We start from the raw sequence: 17,697 nt of genomic DNA on the forward strand, positions 1-17,697 counted from the left end.
CACTATAGAAAATATAAATCAGATCTTTTTTTCTATTCCACTAGTACTGTCAGCAGAATTTTTTTTTACAAGTGGAACTGCCTCACAAGATATCTTCCAGAAGAATGTGTCTCATGGTTTTTAAAAGTTCAAAAAAGATTTGCCTTAACTTTCCTTAGCAGCCCACTGAATTGTTTTAGAAGTAGAATCACAAAATCTGGAAGTAGAAATCTTTTATTCTAACCTAAAAAAGTACAACACCTCCAGAAAGTTGTAATCTGGACTTGAATAAAGATCTTCAAGGATAGGAAACTCACTGACTTCCAAAGAATTTTAGGCAGCTATGATTATTACATCAAACCTACATCTGCTATTTGCAACTTCTACCTGTCACTCCTAAATCTATGTTCAGAACCCAAGCAGAACAAGCCTAATCCCTCTACATCACAGACATTCAGAAATTTGTAGATAACCTCCATATTTTAAAATTATTCTTTCCACTCCTCCACTTCCCCAATGCTCCCCAATTTCTTCAGGCCAGACACACTTAGAATTCTCAACCAAACTCAGACTTAGGTTTGTCTCAAAACAAAACAGGCTTAACAACTTTTTCTAGATGATTATTCCTGCCCTCTGCTGAAAATACTAAGAACTGCTTAGAAACTGTGATATTTCTAGGCTATTTGCCAAAAGGAAATAAATTGTAAAAACACTAACGGCTCATGGAAACTGTCTTCCAAAGGCATATAAATTACATGTTTTTGCTAGGCTGTCCCTTTCTTTCCTATAATTTCTGAAGGAAGGGACCTAATTTTTCCCAGAGAGCAGTAACTTTAACCTTTAATATATACCAAATCTGCCTTAGAAATTGCTGGTAGTAAAATCTAATGAAATGTTGACTTTACTAAGGGATTGATTATCCATCTCAATATGGTTTGATTATCCAACCCAATATGGTTTGGATTTTTAAGTTGAGAGTTCTCATCAAGAGTGGAAGAATTAGGATCAAAATAATAGATTGCTTATTTCTTAAGTAGATCTCTCTAGTTCTCTCCCTCAAGTACTTTTCCCCTTTAATAAATACTAGATTGAATTCTCAGACTTCTATTTTTTAGAAGGATTGTTGACTTCCATGTTTCTTCTAATGTAAGCCTTCAAATCCTTGCCAGGAAAACAATGCACCTCTCAGAGAGAAAGTAGGTTAATTGGTTAAAAGTTTCTGTACGTTGACCATTTGTCAACTGAGGTGTAATTGCTTGTGTGAAATAGGCAGAAGATACTGTATTATGACTTACTATCAGCTTTTTGAAGGAGACTGTTGATTACCTTGCAGGTGACCTTTTCCTAGAGAAGGCTATGCAGCTTGCTAAACGGCATGCTAGTGCTCTCTTTGATTATGCAGTGACTGGCGATGTGAAGATGTTACTAGCTGTCCAGTGCCATCTTACTGCAGTTCAGGATGACAATGGGGACAAGTAAGTTGGACTGTATAGAGAACAAGAAGTTGGGGGAGGGGAAAAGGAGAGAGGAATGGACCTAGAGATGGCAAGGAATGCATCAAGTTGTCAAATGACTGCTGGGGTAGGGAACATTCTGAGACATTTAGATAACAACTGTAATAATAGCCAACATTGCATAATGCTTTAAGGCTTGCTAAACACTTTACAATTACATTATTTTATCTTTACAACATCTCTGGAGGTAGGTACTATTATTATCCCCATTTTACAGGTGAGGAAACAAAGGCTGAGAGTTAAGTGACTTGTCCAGGGACACCAGCTAGTATCTGAGACAAAATTTAAATTTGGATTTTCTTGTCACCATGTTCAGTGCTCTAACCACTGTACCACTCAGCTATCTAGATTTTAAAAAAGGAAAGCAAAAGAAGCCCAAGGGGCTCTGTCAAATCAATCACCTCACTCTTCCCTTGCTAGGATTATCATCATCATTACATAGAAGTGTCTGAATTAGACCAGCCTGCTGTCAAGTAGGACTGAAATGCACTATAGAGAGGACCAATCCTTTTTGAGAAGTCTTGACTCATTACTCTAATTATTGGAAGAGTGCTCACCACCCCAGACACTGCTTCCAAGCGGGTCCCATGATGAGGTCATCTATTTTGTCCCAAGGTTGAATGAGTGCCTCAGATTTTTTTTTAAGTGGACCTTGTTGATGAGCCTTCAGACCCTCTAGCTTGTAGTGCCCATTCTGCTTAGCTCAGCCCCTGGGCACATCCCTTGGGGCAAAGACATGGTTTCCTTTTCTAAAATTTTCCATCCTCAGGTCACCTACTTTTTTTCAGGTTATTCCTCTCTGTTAGATACTATTTGCAGTATCTTCAACACCACTTTGCCCTCATTGGCGTCTTTTTTCTCTTCTAAAAACATTTTTTTGCTAGTCTAGCCACAAACTGTTCTCATTAGACAGAGTTTACACTGAAACATTCTTCAAAAGGCTACAGAGAAGTTATCAAACTGATCTTCCTAAAGCTACTGTTCTGATCATATCCTCCTCCCCTCCCCTTCCTTTAATATACTTCAGTGCCTCCCCTTTACTTCTCGGTTTAGTGTTTAAATTCTCACCATACCTCCATGCCTTCAACACTTTTCTTCCATATTACCTTCTTCCATGTACTCGATGATTCTCTGACATTGGCCTGTTCCTCCACAAAACACTCTGTCTTCTGACTCCATGCATTTCATTGCCTGTCCTTAGTGCCTAGAATTCTCTCTCTTCACTTTTGCCTCCTGGATTCCTTGTCTTCCTTCAAATCCCAGCTAAAATGCCTTCTACAAAAAGCTTTACCTAATCCCACCTTCTGTCTATGATTATCCTCAATTTATCCTGTAAATTTCTTGTCTGTAGTTTATAATTATTTAAATATCATCTTCACATTAGACTGTGGGCAAGGACTGTCTCTGGCATTTTTTTTTTTGCATTCCTAAAGTTTGGTATAGTACTTGGCACATAGTAGCTGCTTAATAAATGCTTATTGATTTAATAAGTAATTATGTTCTGTTGCAATCATTGCTTTTTTCTATGCTGCTTTGATTAATGATAGTGTATGTGTTGGTTTTTCATACTTAAATCTTTTCCTTGGTTTGACCTAGCTAGGGTATTTGGTTCATGTCATCATGATAGCATCTGTCAAGGATTCCTATGCACAGTGCTTTCCATTTCTGCACTTACTGTAGTTTAAACTTTGTCCTCATCATACCTGGCCAAACCCCTTGAGCTTTCTTTGGAAATAATCTAGAGAGTTCCTTTATTGTGGTCTTCTGACAGGCTCAGAGGCCTGTGATGAACTATCACAATTCAACAGCTTTGACTAAAATCTGAAATCAGTTTCATCACTAAGATGGTTTTTCCTTAACTTTGGTTGAAAATGAAACAGATCCTTAAAGTCAACAATAACCTGGTATTCAGGCAATCAGAGATCAATGCTCTCATTCCTTGTAGTACAATCAAGGATGTGGTACAACCACTGACCTTATTATTATACAATACAAGAGAATTCATACAGCCTTTATGTCTAGTGCCACAAAAACTATGCCAGAAAATATTTTTAGTACAAAATAATATATAATTCAAAGAGAAAACCATAAAAGAAGGTAGTGCTTTTTCTAGTGAATTTTTCAGAGGAAATCATCATAATAAGAAAAAATTTATTAACTAAAAGAAAATTTTATTAACTGCAAAAATATGAAAAGGTCTACATGAAATTTTGCTGAATTAAAAAATAGAAGTTGAAGTGTTATCTACAAATTGATTCCTATGAAATAAAATATTTTTAGAATCGTAAAAAATTTTAGAATTGTAAAAAAAAAAGGAAATTTAGATTAATTATTTCTTTGCTGTCACTATTTGGCATAAGTGTTTATTTTTTCATTATACTATTAAATAAAGATACATTGAAAAAAGAAAAAGCAATGGCTACTCGAGAAGTGTAAAGTGTAAATATTATAGAAGCAGGGGAGGCCAAGCAATAAAATATGTTAATGTTGAGAATCCTAAGAAAAAAGGTGATGAATGCCTATCCTTATCTACACATAACTAGTCTGAAGGATTTGAATGAACTATTTAGAACAGCAGCATCCATCTGAGCACCAGAGTGTATATGACAATATAGAAGAAGAAACAATTTATTATCTTCCTCTTCTTCCTCCTCCTCATCATCATCATCATTAGATTAGAAAGCTGAGGTTCATTCAAAGAGAATGATTTGTAGTAATAGATACAATAGACATCTTTTCCTGCTAACATGGTTCATTTTCCTTAGGCTTTTTTCATCTTTAGCTAATTAACAATCTGAATTTTGTGGCCATGAGTCATCACATGAATGACAAGAGAAAAAAAGAAATCAAAACTCCTGATCATAGGAAAATCCCCATGGGGAGGGGAAATTACTTCTTCTTTGAAATACACATGGAAATTCTTTAGGAAGTTTTGGAAACTGTGACATTTTCAATGATTTTAAATGCATAATATCTTCCCCAGTTTTCAAGTTTGGATAGAAATCTTACAGCAGAGTACCTCAATAGAACATAACTATATCATTTTTGTGAAAATACTTTTCACATAATACAAGCCTCTCCCTGCCAATTTTCAACCCTGAATATGCCAATATTTAATCCTGAATATAATTTATTTTTTAAGTAACATGTCTTAGTAAAATTCCCTTGATTCAGAGTTAAGCTCTTTTCACTTCTTAGCTATCATGGCTTCTTGCTATGTGATATTTTGGATGTTGGGAGCAACTCTCTCTATTGGTTGATTGTTGTCCTTCATCTTCATAGAAGATCAAAATGATATCACTAGGTTACGTTATAGTGTGTTCAGTTATGGCTGATCAGACTAGTATGAACCCAAAATGCTTTACCACGAATTGGGCACAAAGAGTCCATGTGAACATTTGAGGTGAAAGCTTTAAATTTGCACATCTCCCTTTGCTTCTGAGCTATTTCAATTCTTCTTTGCTAACAGAGTGCAATTCCTTCTTTGATGACACACTGGGCAGTCCTTTGCCAAAGTCTTTTATGTCATACAATCATTTCCAAAGTTCTTCAGATGGATCTTGAGAGTGTCTTTGTATCACTTTTTCTGACATCCTTATGAACACTTACCTTGTGTGAGTTCTCCAAAAAATAATCTTTTAAGCAAATCTACATTTGGCATTTGAACAATGTAGCCATCGGGATTGCACTCTCCACAGTAGAGAGCCCTCTCTATTACTTTGTATGGAACAGATGTCTGTCCTTTTGGAGCAGAGGTTCAAGTGAATAACAACCATTTTTTAAGACTTTATTTAATTTAATTAATTTTAATTTAATTTTTATGCTAAACATGGTAGAAATATATGTTAAATCTAATGTATGTATACATATTTATACAATTATGCCACACAAGAAAAAAAAAGAGAAGTAAAATAAAAATGAAAGCAAACAACAACAAAAAAGAGTGAAAATTAAAAAAAAAAAAGAAATGGAAAAAAAAGTGAAAATGCTGTGTTGTGAACAACACTCAGTTCCCATAGTTCTCTCTCTGAGTGTAATTGCTCTCTTCATCACAAGACCATTGAAATTAAACTGAATCATCTCATTGTTGAAGAGAGTCATGTTCATCAGAATTGATCATAGTATAATCTTGTTGTTGTGTGCAATGATCTCCTGGTTCTACTCAACTTCACTCAGCATCAGTTCATGTAAGTCTCTCCAGGCCTCTCTGAAATCATCCTGTTGGTCAGATAACAACCATTCTTGACCATGAACTTGTTTTTAGCATTTTGCTCACTATATTTCAAAATAATTAATTTATTTTATCATTATATGTTTTATTCTATGTTTTTTTGTTTGTTTGTTTTTTGAGGCTGGGGTTAAGTGACTTTCCCAGGGTCACACAGCTAGGAAGTGTTAAGTGTCTGAGAACAGATTTGAACTCGGGTCCTCCTGAATTCAAGGCTACTGCTCTATCCACTGCGCCACCTAGCTGCCCCTATTCTATGTATTTTCAAAATAGCATACTGAGAATCCCTAGGTTTTACCAGACTGTAGCCAACATGAATCTTTGGGCTAGGTTGTAAGCAACCTAAGTAAGGAAATGTGCTTTCACATTGTTAATTGGGAATTAACTTAATAAGTCTTACATTTTAACATTTCTTCTCCAGGAAAATTAATTTTTGGCATCACTGAGGACACAAGTATTTGTCTACTCTTAATAGTTCAGTTTTCTTCTTCCATTTTCTTTAGCTTACAACATTGGCTAGGTCATTATCACCCAATGGCATCTAGGTTACAACATTGGCTATATCACTCAATGACATCTAGGTTCAGCATAAACTGGACACTCAAAAAAGATTACCAGGGACAAATGTCATCTTTTTCTTAGGAAACTTCTGATTTCTGTACTTATAGATCATTAAATATGAACTTATTAATCTATTACCTGATTTTCCTCTCACTAATTGTTTAATGTCATTATCTTTACATTCTAGTGTCTTGCACTTAGCAATCATCCATCTTCATGCTGAATTGGTACGGAGCCTTCTAGAAGTGATATCTGGTTTGATTTCTGATGACATCATTAACATGAGAAATGATCTCTATCAGGTAAGCAGAAATGTCAGTTTATATTAAAAACTGATTTTTAAAATTTTAAAGTTGGCTAAAGAAATTTCTCAAATTATATGGCAATATAAGAACGTCCAAAATCTATAACATGGGCCATATTAGACTTTGAATAAATTTCATCCAACAAATGATTTGATTATGTGTTCTTTGCACTTATCCCTATATGCATTTACAAAAATGTGGCAAAGCTTTGAAAAGCCTTTAGTGTTAATATTTTTAAATCCTCTGTATCAGCTCATTTGCTCCATGAAAAAGAACCTTTTTATGTCTAGAGAAGCCATTATTTTCATAGAAATTGTGACACAATTAACTTTAACATCTTGGAATGAAATAATATGGATAGTTGATTGGAGCAGTGGTAGCGTGTCAGGCCTGAAATTAGGAATATTCAGCTTTCTGAGTTCAGATCTGGCCTCAGACACCTATTAACTGTGTGACCTTTGGCAAATCATTTCATCATTTTTGCCTCAGTTTTCTCATCTATAAAATGAGTTGGAGAAGGAAATGGCAAGTCATTCTGATATCTATGCCTTCAAAACTCCAAATGGAGTCCCAAAAAGTTGGATATGACAGAAAAGTAACTGAATAACAATGAAAAATATACCAGATTTAGAGGCTTTGTTTTTATTTCAGAATATTGGAAAAGGGAAATAAAATATGATAGGTGCCTTGTCTTATATACATTGTGTCACAACTTTAATAAGAGCAGAGGAAGATACTCTAATCCTAATTTAAACCACTCTAGACTCAAAACCTTAGGTAAGGCAGTCACTTACTCTCTGTTCTTTGTACTTTTGTTAGTACTTTCACTATGTATTTAGGAAAGAAAGGAGAAGAAAATTTAGCAGTCAACAATACAAAAAAAAAAAAAAGCCTAAGATTATTGGGAGGGGATACTTTTTATTGAAGGTCCAGTATAAATTTACATAAAGGATCAAAAATATTTAGGTAAAAAAAAGTGCTTCAAATTATAACTACTTGACAAAATCAGATGATTTCAGGAGAAAAGGTTGTGTCTCAAAAAATGGAAAAGGAAAGGAAACCAAAGAAAAAGAAAAAAAAGAAGCCCATAAGATATTTTAGCACCCTCAAAATTAAGTGGATCATAAAAGAAATTGCAGAGTACATTACAAAGGTTTCTAAAACCCTTTGTTTAAATATATCCAGAAGATGATTCTAGTTGGAGAATTAGTGGATCCACTTTTACCATACTACAACTGGCCATAACACTATGAACACTTATTCTGTTATTATGTTTGCTATCTCCATCCATACAGAAGAAAAGACTATCCACCATTCTGTGCCTAGGAGAAAGGTCTTCATTGAAATGGACATGACCTTTTCTACATGTCACGGTGTTTCTCCCACTCTCTTCCTTCTCTTTTTGTCTTTCTCTATCCCAATGTTACCTACTTCCCACCTTTTCTCCTTTTTTGTCCCTTTCTCATTTTCCTTTTGCCTTTTTCAATTGTCTCTTTATCCTTTCCCTTATTTAAATATTTCTCTAGACTATCTTGCTCTGAGCTAGAATATAAAGTAAAGATTTTTGTTGTTAGTTTTAGTATACTGATTTAATGAAGTTCCCAGTTCTTTATTTTAAAAAAAATACATTTATTTTAAAACAACAAAAATCCACTAAGCTATTTTTGTGCGACTCTCAAGTGATGTATTTTCCCCCATGATAGGTCACTGTTTCTTGAAGGACAACAAGTTCTGCATTCCTGATTTCTCAACATATTCTTTCTTTGAGTGTTATGCTAAAAATAATAAAGGAACTGGTCTCTTATGACATAAAAAGGGAGACTGAAGTAGGGGATTCTCCCTTGGTCCATGACTCATAATTTGCAGGAGGGCTCACATAGTGAGAGCTTTGGTATGGGCCTAGTTTTAGATTTTTTTTAAATTCAGCTAGGGCCAAAGGTCACATAGTTAGTAAGTGTCTGAGGCCAGTTTTAAATTTAGATCTTTCTTATTCCAGTCCTAGCACTCTATCCACTGAGCCACCTCGTTGCCTCAATTTCAATATTATGTCTGATTAAACAAATGCAACTTTACTTCATTTTTAAGGGTTATCTAGTAAACAACCTTGATGAGAATATGTATACTTAATTTTTTTAGTAACATGGCATTGGGGCCAGGGACACTAGGGGTTATTTCTCCAGATTGTTGTTATGTCTTTTTTTTTTTATCTTAAGTTTTTCAAAATAAATTTCCCCAAAGAACTAATTAAAGTGTTATTCTGCATCACCACCAAAAGATCCTTCTCTTAGTTTTTTCCCCATAGTTAAGATGTATAATACTGAGACTTAAAAAATTGTATGTCATATTTTTATCATGATCCATCAGTCATCAAGCATTTATTAAGCACCTGCTATATGCCAAGCACTGTGTTAAGCACTGACCTAGGAGAGAATTTGTTTTGTTTAATTGTGCATATATATTATAAGGACTTTTTTCCAGCCCATTGTTGGGAAGGAGAAAAAAAATTTAATTTGGAAAATATTTATAATTAAAATTTAAGTAAAATCTATAGGTCAAGAAAATAGTAGATATACTCACTGAAGGAGATTTTTTTTTGAGAGTCAACTAACTGAAAGTTATTTTGGGGAAGAAAATATAATACAAGCGATTAGAATTCAGCCAATAGATTGTAGAATGGAAGGAATCTTGGATTCTTAGAATTTGTATTAGGGTATGCCAATCCTACTAATCTGCAAGGGCTTTAAGCATGCTTGCAGAGATAAGCTGGACACGTGTTCTCTTAAAAAACAATTAACTTTGGAGATATCTATTACCATATTAGCTGTAGAATGGTGAAGTAGGCCATAGAAACTCAAAAAGCCTCATCCTTCAGGAAGTCAAACAGTAAACACCCCATGTAAACAATCACAGATCCTTGAGCTTCTCTAGTCAATATACAATCTCACCTTATCATTTTTACCCTAAGTTCACAGCTTCTTTCAACCAGTTTTTTATTTTAATTAGAAAAAAATGTGCTTGTTGAAAAATAACAGCATCACATTCCTTCCCTTTCCAAGGGAGATCTAATCAGTGTCTGTGAATGATGAAGCAGCAAAAAATGGAACAGCAAACACCCCAGTAATAAAAATGCACATTTATTTAGTGCTTTCATTTTAGCCAAGGACTCCTTCCACCAGTCTTATGTATTAACTTCATTGTAAATCTAGAGCTGGAAGGGCCCCAAAGGCCACTGCCTTCAATCCCTTCATTTTACAGATGAGACATCTGAAGCTTGGAGAGATTGCCCAAGATCAAACATTTGAGTTTCATATCCAGTATCCTGACTCCCAAGTGCTAGAAAGGCTCAATAATGTATTTAATATAAGTAATCCAAACCTGGACCTATGCACAGCTATGTTACCACCTACTGATGAATTTTATGTAATTGGGGGAAAGCCGTTCTTTTTTTTAAAAATCCCCTCCCTTTTTTGAATTTCTTAATAGTATTTTATTTGTCCAAATACATGAAAAAATAGTTTTCAATATTCATCTTTGCAAAACCTTTTTTCCAAATTTTTCTCCTTTTCTCCCCATCACCCCTCAATGTAGCAAACAATATAATATAGGTTAAACAGGTAAAGTTGGATGAGGGCTTTTTAATCCTTGGACACACATACATTGCAAAAGTGCAAAAGTTTCAGTAAATTAATTAAAAAATAATCAACCATGAACCACTTTGGGGCAAGTCATATTTATGATGATGATGATGATAATGATAGCTAGCATTTATATGTTCCTTTGATGTTTGCAAGTGCTCTACATGTTATTCATTTGAGCTTTATGACAACTCTGTGATATGGGTGCTATTATTATAACTCCTTTACAGATGAAGAAACAGAAATAGAAAAGGTAGGTGACATTGTCACATAGCTCATAAGTGTCTGCATCAGAATTTGAGCTCAGGTTTTCCTGATTCTAGTCCTCTGCTCAATCCACTGGACCACATGTCTGCCAACAACTTCCCACTAATTTATTCCAGAGCAGCTCCAAGCTGAAGGAAGGAGTAAAAGGGCCATAATCAGAGTTCCTGTTGTGGCCACAGCTCCAGCAAGGCTGCAAAGTTTATAAAATGATACCTTCAGAAGGAGTTGTGGGAGGTATGCTATTCCTGGTTTATATCACTTATTTGACAAGAAGGTTTTGGCTAAATTATCTTGCTTCTCTGCTTCCTCCTCCATAAAATAATCCCGGCCTACTTTAGGCTGATGGTATTGTCATAAGTATAAATATAATAAATATTGTTATAAACATAAATCACAATAGCTCAAAGATTTTTGACTTCTCAAAGTACCTTTTTATTTAATTTTTTTTATTCTAAACTCGGACTTCAAAAAATACAGATTTTTCCATAGGCATGCAACACACAAAAAAAATTCTATATGAAACCATAAATCTGTTTCATCTTTTTTTATAAAATACTTTCTAAATTGGCATGTTTGTTTATACTTCCTTTTAACCTTCCTTCTGTTTTCTTTTGCACATTTAAAAAATGTGTTTTATCCCCTTCCTTCTGACAAAACTATTTCTGACCTTCCTTTTTTCCAACTAAAAATCCAAAGACATAAAAGGATTTAAAAAACTATAAGGAAGGAAGAAAACAAACATTTATTAAGTGCTTACTCTGTTCCATGCCCTCTTCTTTAATTACAACTCTAGAAGGCAAGTACTATTATTATCCTATTTTAGAGCTGAGGAAACTAAGACTGACAGATGTTAAGTTACACACTAGGAAGTTCTCAAGTTAGATTTGAATTCATATTCTCCTGACTGCAGACCCTGTACTTTATCCACTATACCAACTAGCTGCTAGGTATAGTAAGTACTGGATTTAGTTCTTACCCCAAAAGGCTGTTTTGAACATGAAACACTTCACAAACCTTACCATGTGCAGCTCTCTTTAATGTTCATATTCAGCTTTCTTCTGGCATTTAGCACAGTGCTTGATATACCGTAGGCACTTGCTTAATAAATGTTTGTTAAATTGAATTTATTGATCGTGAAGATTAGTTACTGGGCTCCTGCCTCAGTTTAGAGACTAACTTAATCAGAGGAGCTCACAACTTGTTTGTTTGGTTTTTTTTTAAGGTATTAAAAAAGAAGCATTCTTCCTTATTAATTTATGGTAGCCCTGATAATTAATGTAATTAAACCTTAGAGAAATGCTGGGACTCTTATCATCAAATAATACAACACCTGGCCCTGGAAGACATCAGCTTTTCTCCTTCCACTAAATGTATTTGGCATAATCTATGACATTCCCAGGATGCTGTTGGTCAGCCCTATGGCACAATCAGTAACTGCTCACTGAAGGGTAAACCAGCATTTTTTTAAATAGTGTAGATTACACTCTTACAATTCTGTGAAACAGGTTCATTTGTATAAAAATAAAATATTGCTATTTTATTGCCACGGATCTCAATTTTTAGAAGATAGCTGCTTTTATGACTTTATCTTGCCTTTTTTCAAGGTATCTTCACATCTTTCACTTAACATGAGGTCTTCACAACATCCTATCCAGCAATCCATCGCTTAATGCCTCCTATATAGTGAAATTGGCCACCTGCAAAATGCAAAGGAGCTTGTCTCCTCCAATATCCAGTGAGCTTCTTGGGTCCCTGTAGGGGTCCAAGGAAGTCCCTTAGTCACTCACAGTGGAGGAATCCCTGGATTAGACTTAACAAACACAGCAAGCAGATAATAGCACATTCCTTAACTAGAGGGCTCTGGTTGTAGTGACCTTATGAAGAATAGCCAAAAGAGGCCCTTAAATAAGGCTCAAAGTTTTGAGTAGAGATGCTGACCTGTAAAAATGTTGGCCCTTCTAGAAAGAAATTCAAATAACAGTAAAGAAAAGTGGAATGACTGAATAGCTAAGTAGCATGATGGATAGAGTTTGGAGTCAGGAAGCTTCATCTGCTTGAGTAAACCTGAGCCTGAACAAGCCACTTAACCCTATTTGTCTCAGTATCCTCATCTGTAAAAAGGCTTAGAAAATGAAATAGCAAACTACTCCAGTATCTTTGCCAAGAAATCCAAAGAATTGGTCACATCTGAACAGCACAATAGAATAAGTACTGATTTGATGTCAAAGAACCCGAGTTCAAATTCTGGCTTTGTTACTGTGTGATATTAGTCAAAGTATTTAACCTTTCTAAGTCTTAGTTTCTTGCTTTTAAATGAAGAGGTTGGGTTTGGTCTCTTTCTACTGTGATCCTAACCCGTTTTAATGAAAATAAAAGAAAATTTAGCATGACAAAATTAGGAACACAAACTCTAATTAATATTTAATATGCTTCTATTTAGTAACCCTATAATTTATAAAGTGTCCCAAAAATCTTCTTGCAGTTTTAAGTTAATTGCATTAAGGTCTCTAAGATATCTCATATAATAGTATTGATTGAAGAGATGCCAATCTTGGTATCACTTGGTAGATGAAGTGCCCTCATCCCTATAGTATGAAAGAGAAAGAGATTTGCCAGGGGCATCCAAGTGGCTATAGGAATAAGAATCTTTGAACTCTTCTTCCTCTGAAAACATTATAGAAATAGCAGGATTTTACTCTTTTCCCCATTTAACTAATATGGGCTCTGCCTGCTTTTCCTTACCATTTCCAGACCCCCTTGCACTTAGCAGTCATCACCAAGCAGGAAGACGTGGTGGAGGATCTATTGAGGGCTGGAGCTGATGTGAGCCTTCTGGACCGCCTGGGTAACTCAGTTTTACACTTAGCTGCAAAGGAAGGAGATGACAAAATTCTGAGCATATTACTAAAGCACAGAAAGATATCACCACTTATCGATCTTCCCAATGGTGAAGGTAGGAAAAAAATCACATTGGCTTTGCATGGAAATGAATGGTTGAAATTGTTAATGTTTCTTCTGCCGCTTCTATAGTTGCTTCTGTAGCTGAAGTAGATGGTCACGCAGTAAATGTCTGCCTTTTTAAATATTCAACTAGATCTACTTTTTATCATCTCATAACTTACTACTATTGTTATGGAATCAATTAATGCTTTTAGAGGAAATTTGGCACATGTTAGGTGGCTAAAGAGACGGCTAAGACACAACCAACCAAAGGTAAATGAAGAGCTGTTATTTCAAAGAATGCTATATTTTGCCCATCAGAGGAGACAACAAGAAAAGAAACATCATGTCACAAGAGGAATAAATTTGTTAGTTAGAAGAGCTAACTTTGGACTTTGGATCATTGAGGAGAAGAAGCAGAAAGGGGCTTTCTGAACTGCAACTGATCTTTGGGGATTTTCCAAGAGTTCCTTTCTTGGCACTAGGCTACCATCATCTTTTGGTGACTCCAGCATTTTGTACTTTGTGCCATAGGCTTGAATGCGATTCACCTGGCCATGCTAATCAACAGTATGCCCTGCCTTCGGCTAATGATTGCTGCTGGAGCAGATGTCAATGCACAGGAACAGACGTCTGGGAGAACTGCCCTGCATCTGGCTGTTGAACAAGAGAATGTATCTTTGGCTGGCTGCCTGTTATTGGAGGTGAGTGTGCTCACCATCCTTTTAATTAAAAGTGCAAACTGAAAAATGGACAGAGCTCAGAACAGATACTGAAACATGCCTGCCTCCTTGCGGAAGAGAAGGGTTAAGCACAAGGGAAGAGGCCTGTGAGCCTGTAACATTTTATATGCTGTCAAATCCTCTCTCCATAGCTAGTGTTTTTATTAATTTTTTTTTCCTTTGTTACAAAGTGGGTTCAACCTGGCAGGAAATGGAGAGTGTTGTATTTTCGGGAACAACTGTCAAAAACAAAGCAAAAGTCATTATTAAAACTTTTTTTTTTTTTTTGAGGCAATCTGTATTAAGTTAACAGAGTTAGTAAGTATCTGAGGCTGGATTTGAATTCAGATCCTCCTGACCCCAGCATCAGTGCTCTATTCTAACCCCTGAATAACTTCTTTTCAAAAATAGTGTCAGTAATAACTTTTTCTCCACACCCAATTATTCAACTTCCACATTGACTATAGCTTCATTTCCCCAAGTTCATTACCTTGAATTGTTTTTCCTCTCCCTCTTCCTCTCTCTCTCTCTCTCTCTCTCTCTCTCTCTCTCTCTCTCTCTCTCTCTCTCTCTCTCTCTCTCTGTCTCTTCCTCCTCCCTCCCTTCCTCCCTTTGACAAAGCAGAGCCAACAATGATGCAGTTATTGGGAATGTCTAGGGAAAAACCATACCAATATGAGGAAATATGAACCTAAAAGAAGGCACACTATTCACCCTTTTTCTTTTTTGATGGGTGGTATTTTAGGGTGATGCCTATGTTGACAGCACAACATATGATGGAACCACCCCCCTTCATATTGCTGCTGGACGAGGGTCCACAAAATTAGCAGCTCTTCTCAAAGCAGCAGGTAAGTCAAATTGCATGGGGGGGGGGGTTGCAGAAAATGTCAGACTTTGAATGCAGGCATCAATTAGTGCTGAAAGAAGAAGGCTGACATGCATCTCTATAATATAGATCTCAATATGCTGCAAAGTTAGGTATACTTGGAATTTCCCTAAACTAGAACCTATTGTAAGTGTATTAAGGATGCTTGTTATTGAGAGAAACTATACTGTCATATTTTTATAATGCGGATCATCACTCCTATCTTGGTTGTTTTGAAAAAGGTAGATTTGAGCATACCAGGTTTTCCTAAAATTAGAACTGCTTGTATTTATATCTGAGAGACCAGTCTGGGAAGCCTCAGAGTCCCAGAGTAAGAAAAAACTCTCCCATGTAATAGTACTAAAGTTATTACTTTGCAAAGAAGGAAAAAGTAGGTGCCTACATTCATGATTTCTTTCCTCCACATAGCTCTTAGAAATAGGAAAATGAACTTAGATAGGTTGTATCTCAGCATTAAGCCTGGTAAGACAATTATTACTTTGTTTTTAAGAGGCACCTTTAGAAAGAAGTTTTAAATCCTTAAAATAAATGCTTCTCACAAGACTTTATCACATTTCATTGAAGTAAGCATGCATTTCCTATACACAGAGATAAAAAGTGGGGCATAGAACTTCTAAGTTACAAATTTGTGAAGCCCAGATTTTCTCGTTTTATGCATTAAATTTACGTGCCTGAATTTCACTGGTTTATCAGCGGATAATTCAACAAATATTTCATTAAGTGCCTTCTTTGATTCTGTGAGTACTAGACTCCAGAGACACTGAATACAGCCCTTATTTCCTTTTAAGGTAATGATGATTTTGAGCAGAACTATATGAAAAATGGTTCCTAGTTGCCAACATGGATATCAGGAAATAATATCTTAATGAGGAGACATGGACAAAATGTGGTGTTCTTTTTTTATATTAAGCATTTGTAGGAAGAAGTTATTTTGCATGGCAAGATATACCAAAGTCACTACCGGCCTTGGGTTATTCCCTTATACACTTCCTTGTGACTAAATATTTTTGGTTACTTTTGAGAAGTCATTTCAAGTGAAATGAAGGAAGGGGAATTCACAACACCTCTCAGGTGGAGTTTTCTCCTCTACCTGTAGGATGTTAATCACCCTCTTATCCAACAGCCCAAGAAAGACCTTATGTTCCAACACTAACAATTATAGCCCACAGTTTTTTAAAAGGTACAAAGATTTGACACCTAGAAGACGGAAGCTAAGTAAATATATGATATTTAATCATTGATATGTAACACAATCAAGCTACATGTTGTTTTCTGTAGATCAAGAGTCTACATTTCATATATTTCCAATTTCATATTCAATTCAAATTCAAAATAATGGGGATGGTTGAGGCTACAGTTTCACTATTTTAGTTAGCATTCATATAGGTGCACTTTAACAATTTGTAAAGGACTTGACAAATTATATCTCATTTGATCTTTACAACCCTGGTAGGTGGGTGTTAGTATTATCTTATTTTACAGATGAGGGAAATTAGGTAACTGGCAATCCCTTTCTCAGGACCCCTGAGTTAATAGATCTGAGGCTGGATTTGAATTCAGGTCTTCCTAACTTCCAGTCCAGAGCCCTACCAATATGCTATTATTCCTCAGGTGCAGACCCTCTTTTGGAGAACTTTGAACCTCTGTTTGACTTGGATGATGCTTGGGAACAGGATGGAGAAGATGAGGGAGTAGTTCCTGGGACTACACCTCTGGATATGGCAGCCAACTCACAGGTGGGTGGTGATCCCAGGGTCGAGAGAAACTCCTGAGAAGGCAAAGAGTAGAACATGTCAGGCAGCCAATTGATGTTCTCCTGATTTCTTACTCCTTGAACACTTTGTTCTCATTTCTTCTAGAAATCCTCCTTCTAAACATATCCTGTCACCTTGAAAAGCCTCTGTTGTCTTAACCCAGGCCACTTTGACTCTGAATATTAGACATTACTATGATAAGACCTGTGAGTAAAAGGAAAAAATAACAGTATAAAGGGAGACTCAGCCACGTCTGAACCTCTCATCATTGGCATCTTGACTTTGCTGTGTGGCATGAAGCATGTGGCATTAAACATCGAGTGTGATCCTTTTAGGACTGCAGCAAGATTAAGTAGGGATTTTGCTTATAGTTCCATAGTTCTGGAGTTGAAAAGGCAGTAGGGGAATGTGTTAAGGTTCCCTGGGCTGGCCCAGTGAGAGGGGCCAGGAGAGGATCAGGGCTGATGTAAAGACTTCTGACATAGCAGAAGCTCTAGGAATGTAAGTGGGTTTCTGATTCCAGGTCATTTCAAATATACTTATTAAGTGTCTACTGCATACAGAATGCTATTATATGGACCTTAGAGTATAATGGGAGGCATTGAATTTGCACACACACACACACACACACACACACACACACACACACACACACACACGAGTTAAAGAATGCTCATCTCACATTCAGAACTTCATATTGATGCCATGATTGATCCCTGGCAGAGATACTGCATATTTTCCCTTGAAGGATAGCTTCTTATATCTGTGAGCTGTATGCTAAGGTCTTTTGAGAAAGTGACCCATTTCAGTGTCCCAAGACAGGTCTCAAGGCCAAGACCATCCTGGAGCAATGTCCCATTTATTGATGCAAGTATCCTACTATTGTCAAGTTACTTATATTGTTAT

At 36.0% G+C, this 17,697-nt stretch overlaps 1 protein-coding gene across 5 annotated transcripts in view; it reads left to right on the top strand.

The window, feature by feature from the left end:
- Nucleotides 1-17,697, top strand: part of NFKB1 (nuclear factor kappa B subunit 1) — a 161,615-nt gene that overhangs the window by 136,942 nt on the left and 6,976 nt on the right. For all 5 annotated transcript variants that reach the window (XM_074276224.1, XM_074276226.1, XM_074276225.1 and 2 more), the window contains 6 exons: nucleotides 1,313-1,454; nucleotides 6,470-6,584; nucleotides 13,241-13,442; nucleotides 13,964-14,133; nucleotides 14,897-14,999; nucleotides 16,649-16,773. In XM_074276224.1, the coding sequence (XP_074132325.1) occupies nucleotides 1,313-1,454; nucleotides 6,470-6,584; nucleotides 13,241-13,442; nucleotides 13,964-14,133; nucleotides 14,897-14,999; nucleotides 16,649-16,773 (857 nt within the window). The remainder of the gene's footprint in view (nucleotides 1-1,312; nucleotides 1,455-6,469; nucleotides 6,585-13,240; nucleotides 13,443-13,963; nucleotides 14,134-14,896; nucleotides 15,000-16,648; nucleotides 16,774-17,697) is intronic.

This window comes from Sminthopsis crassicaudata, chromosome 6, assembly GCF_048593235.1.
Source record: "Sminthopsis crassicaudata isolate SCR6 chromosome 6, ASM4859323v1, whole genome shotgun sequence".
Taxonomy (NCBI): domain Eukaryota; kingdom Metazoa; phylum Chordata; class Mammalia; order Dasyuromorphia; family Dasyuridae; genus Sminthopsis; species Sminthopsis crassicaudata.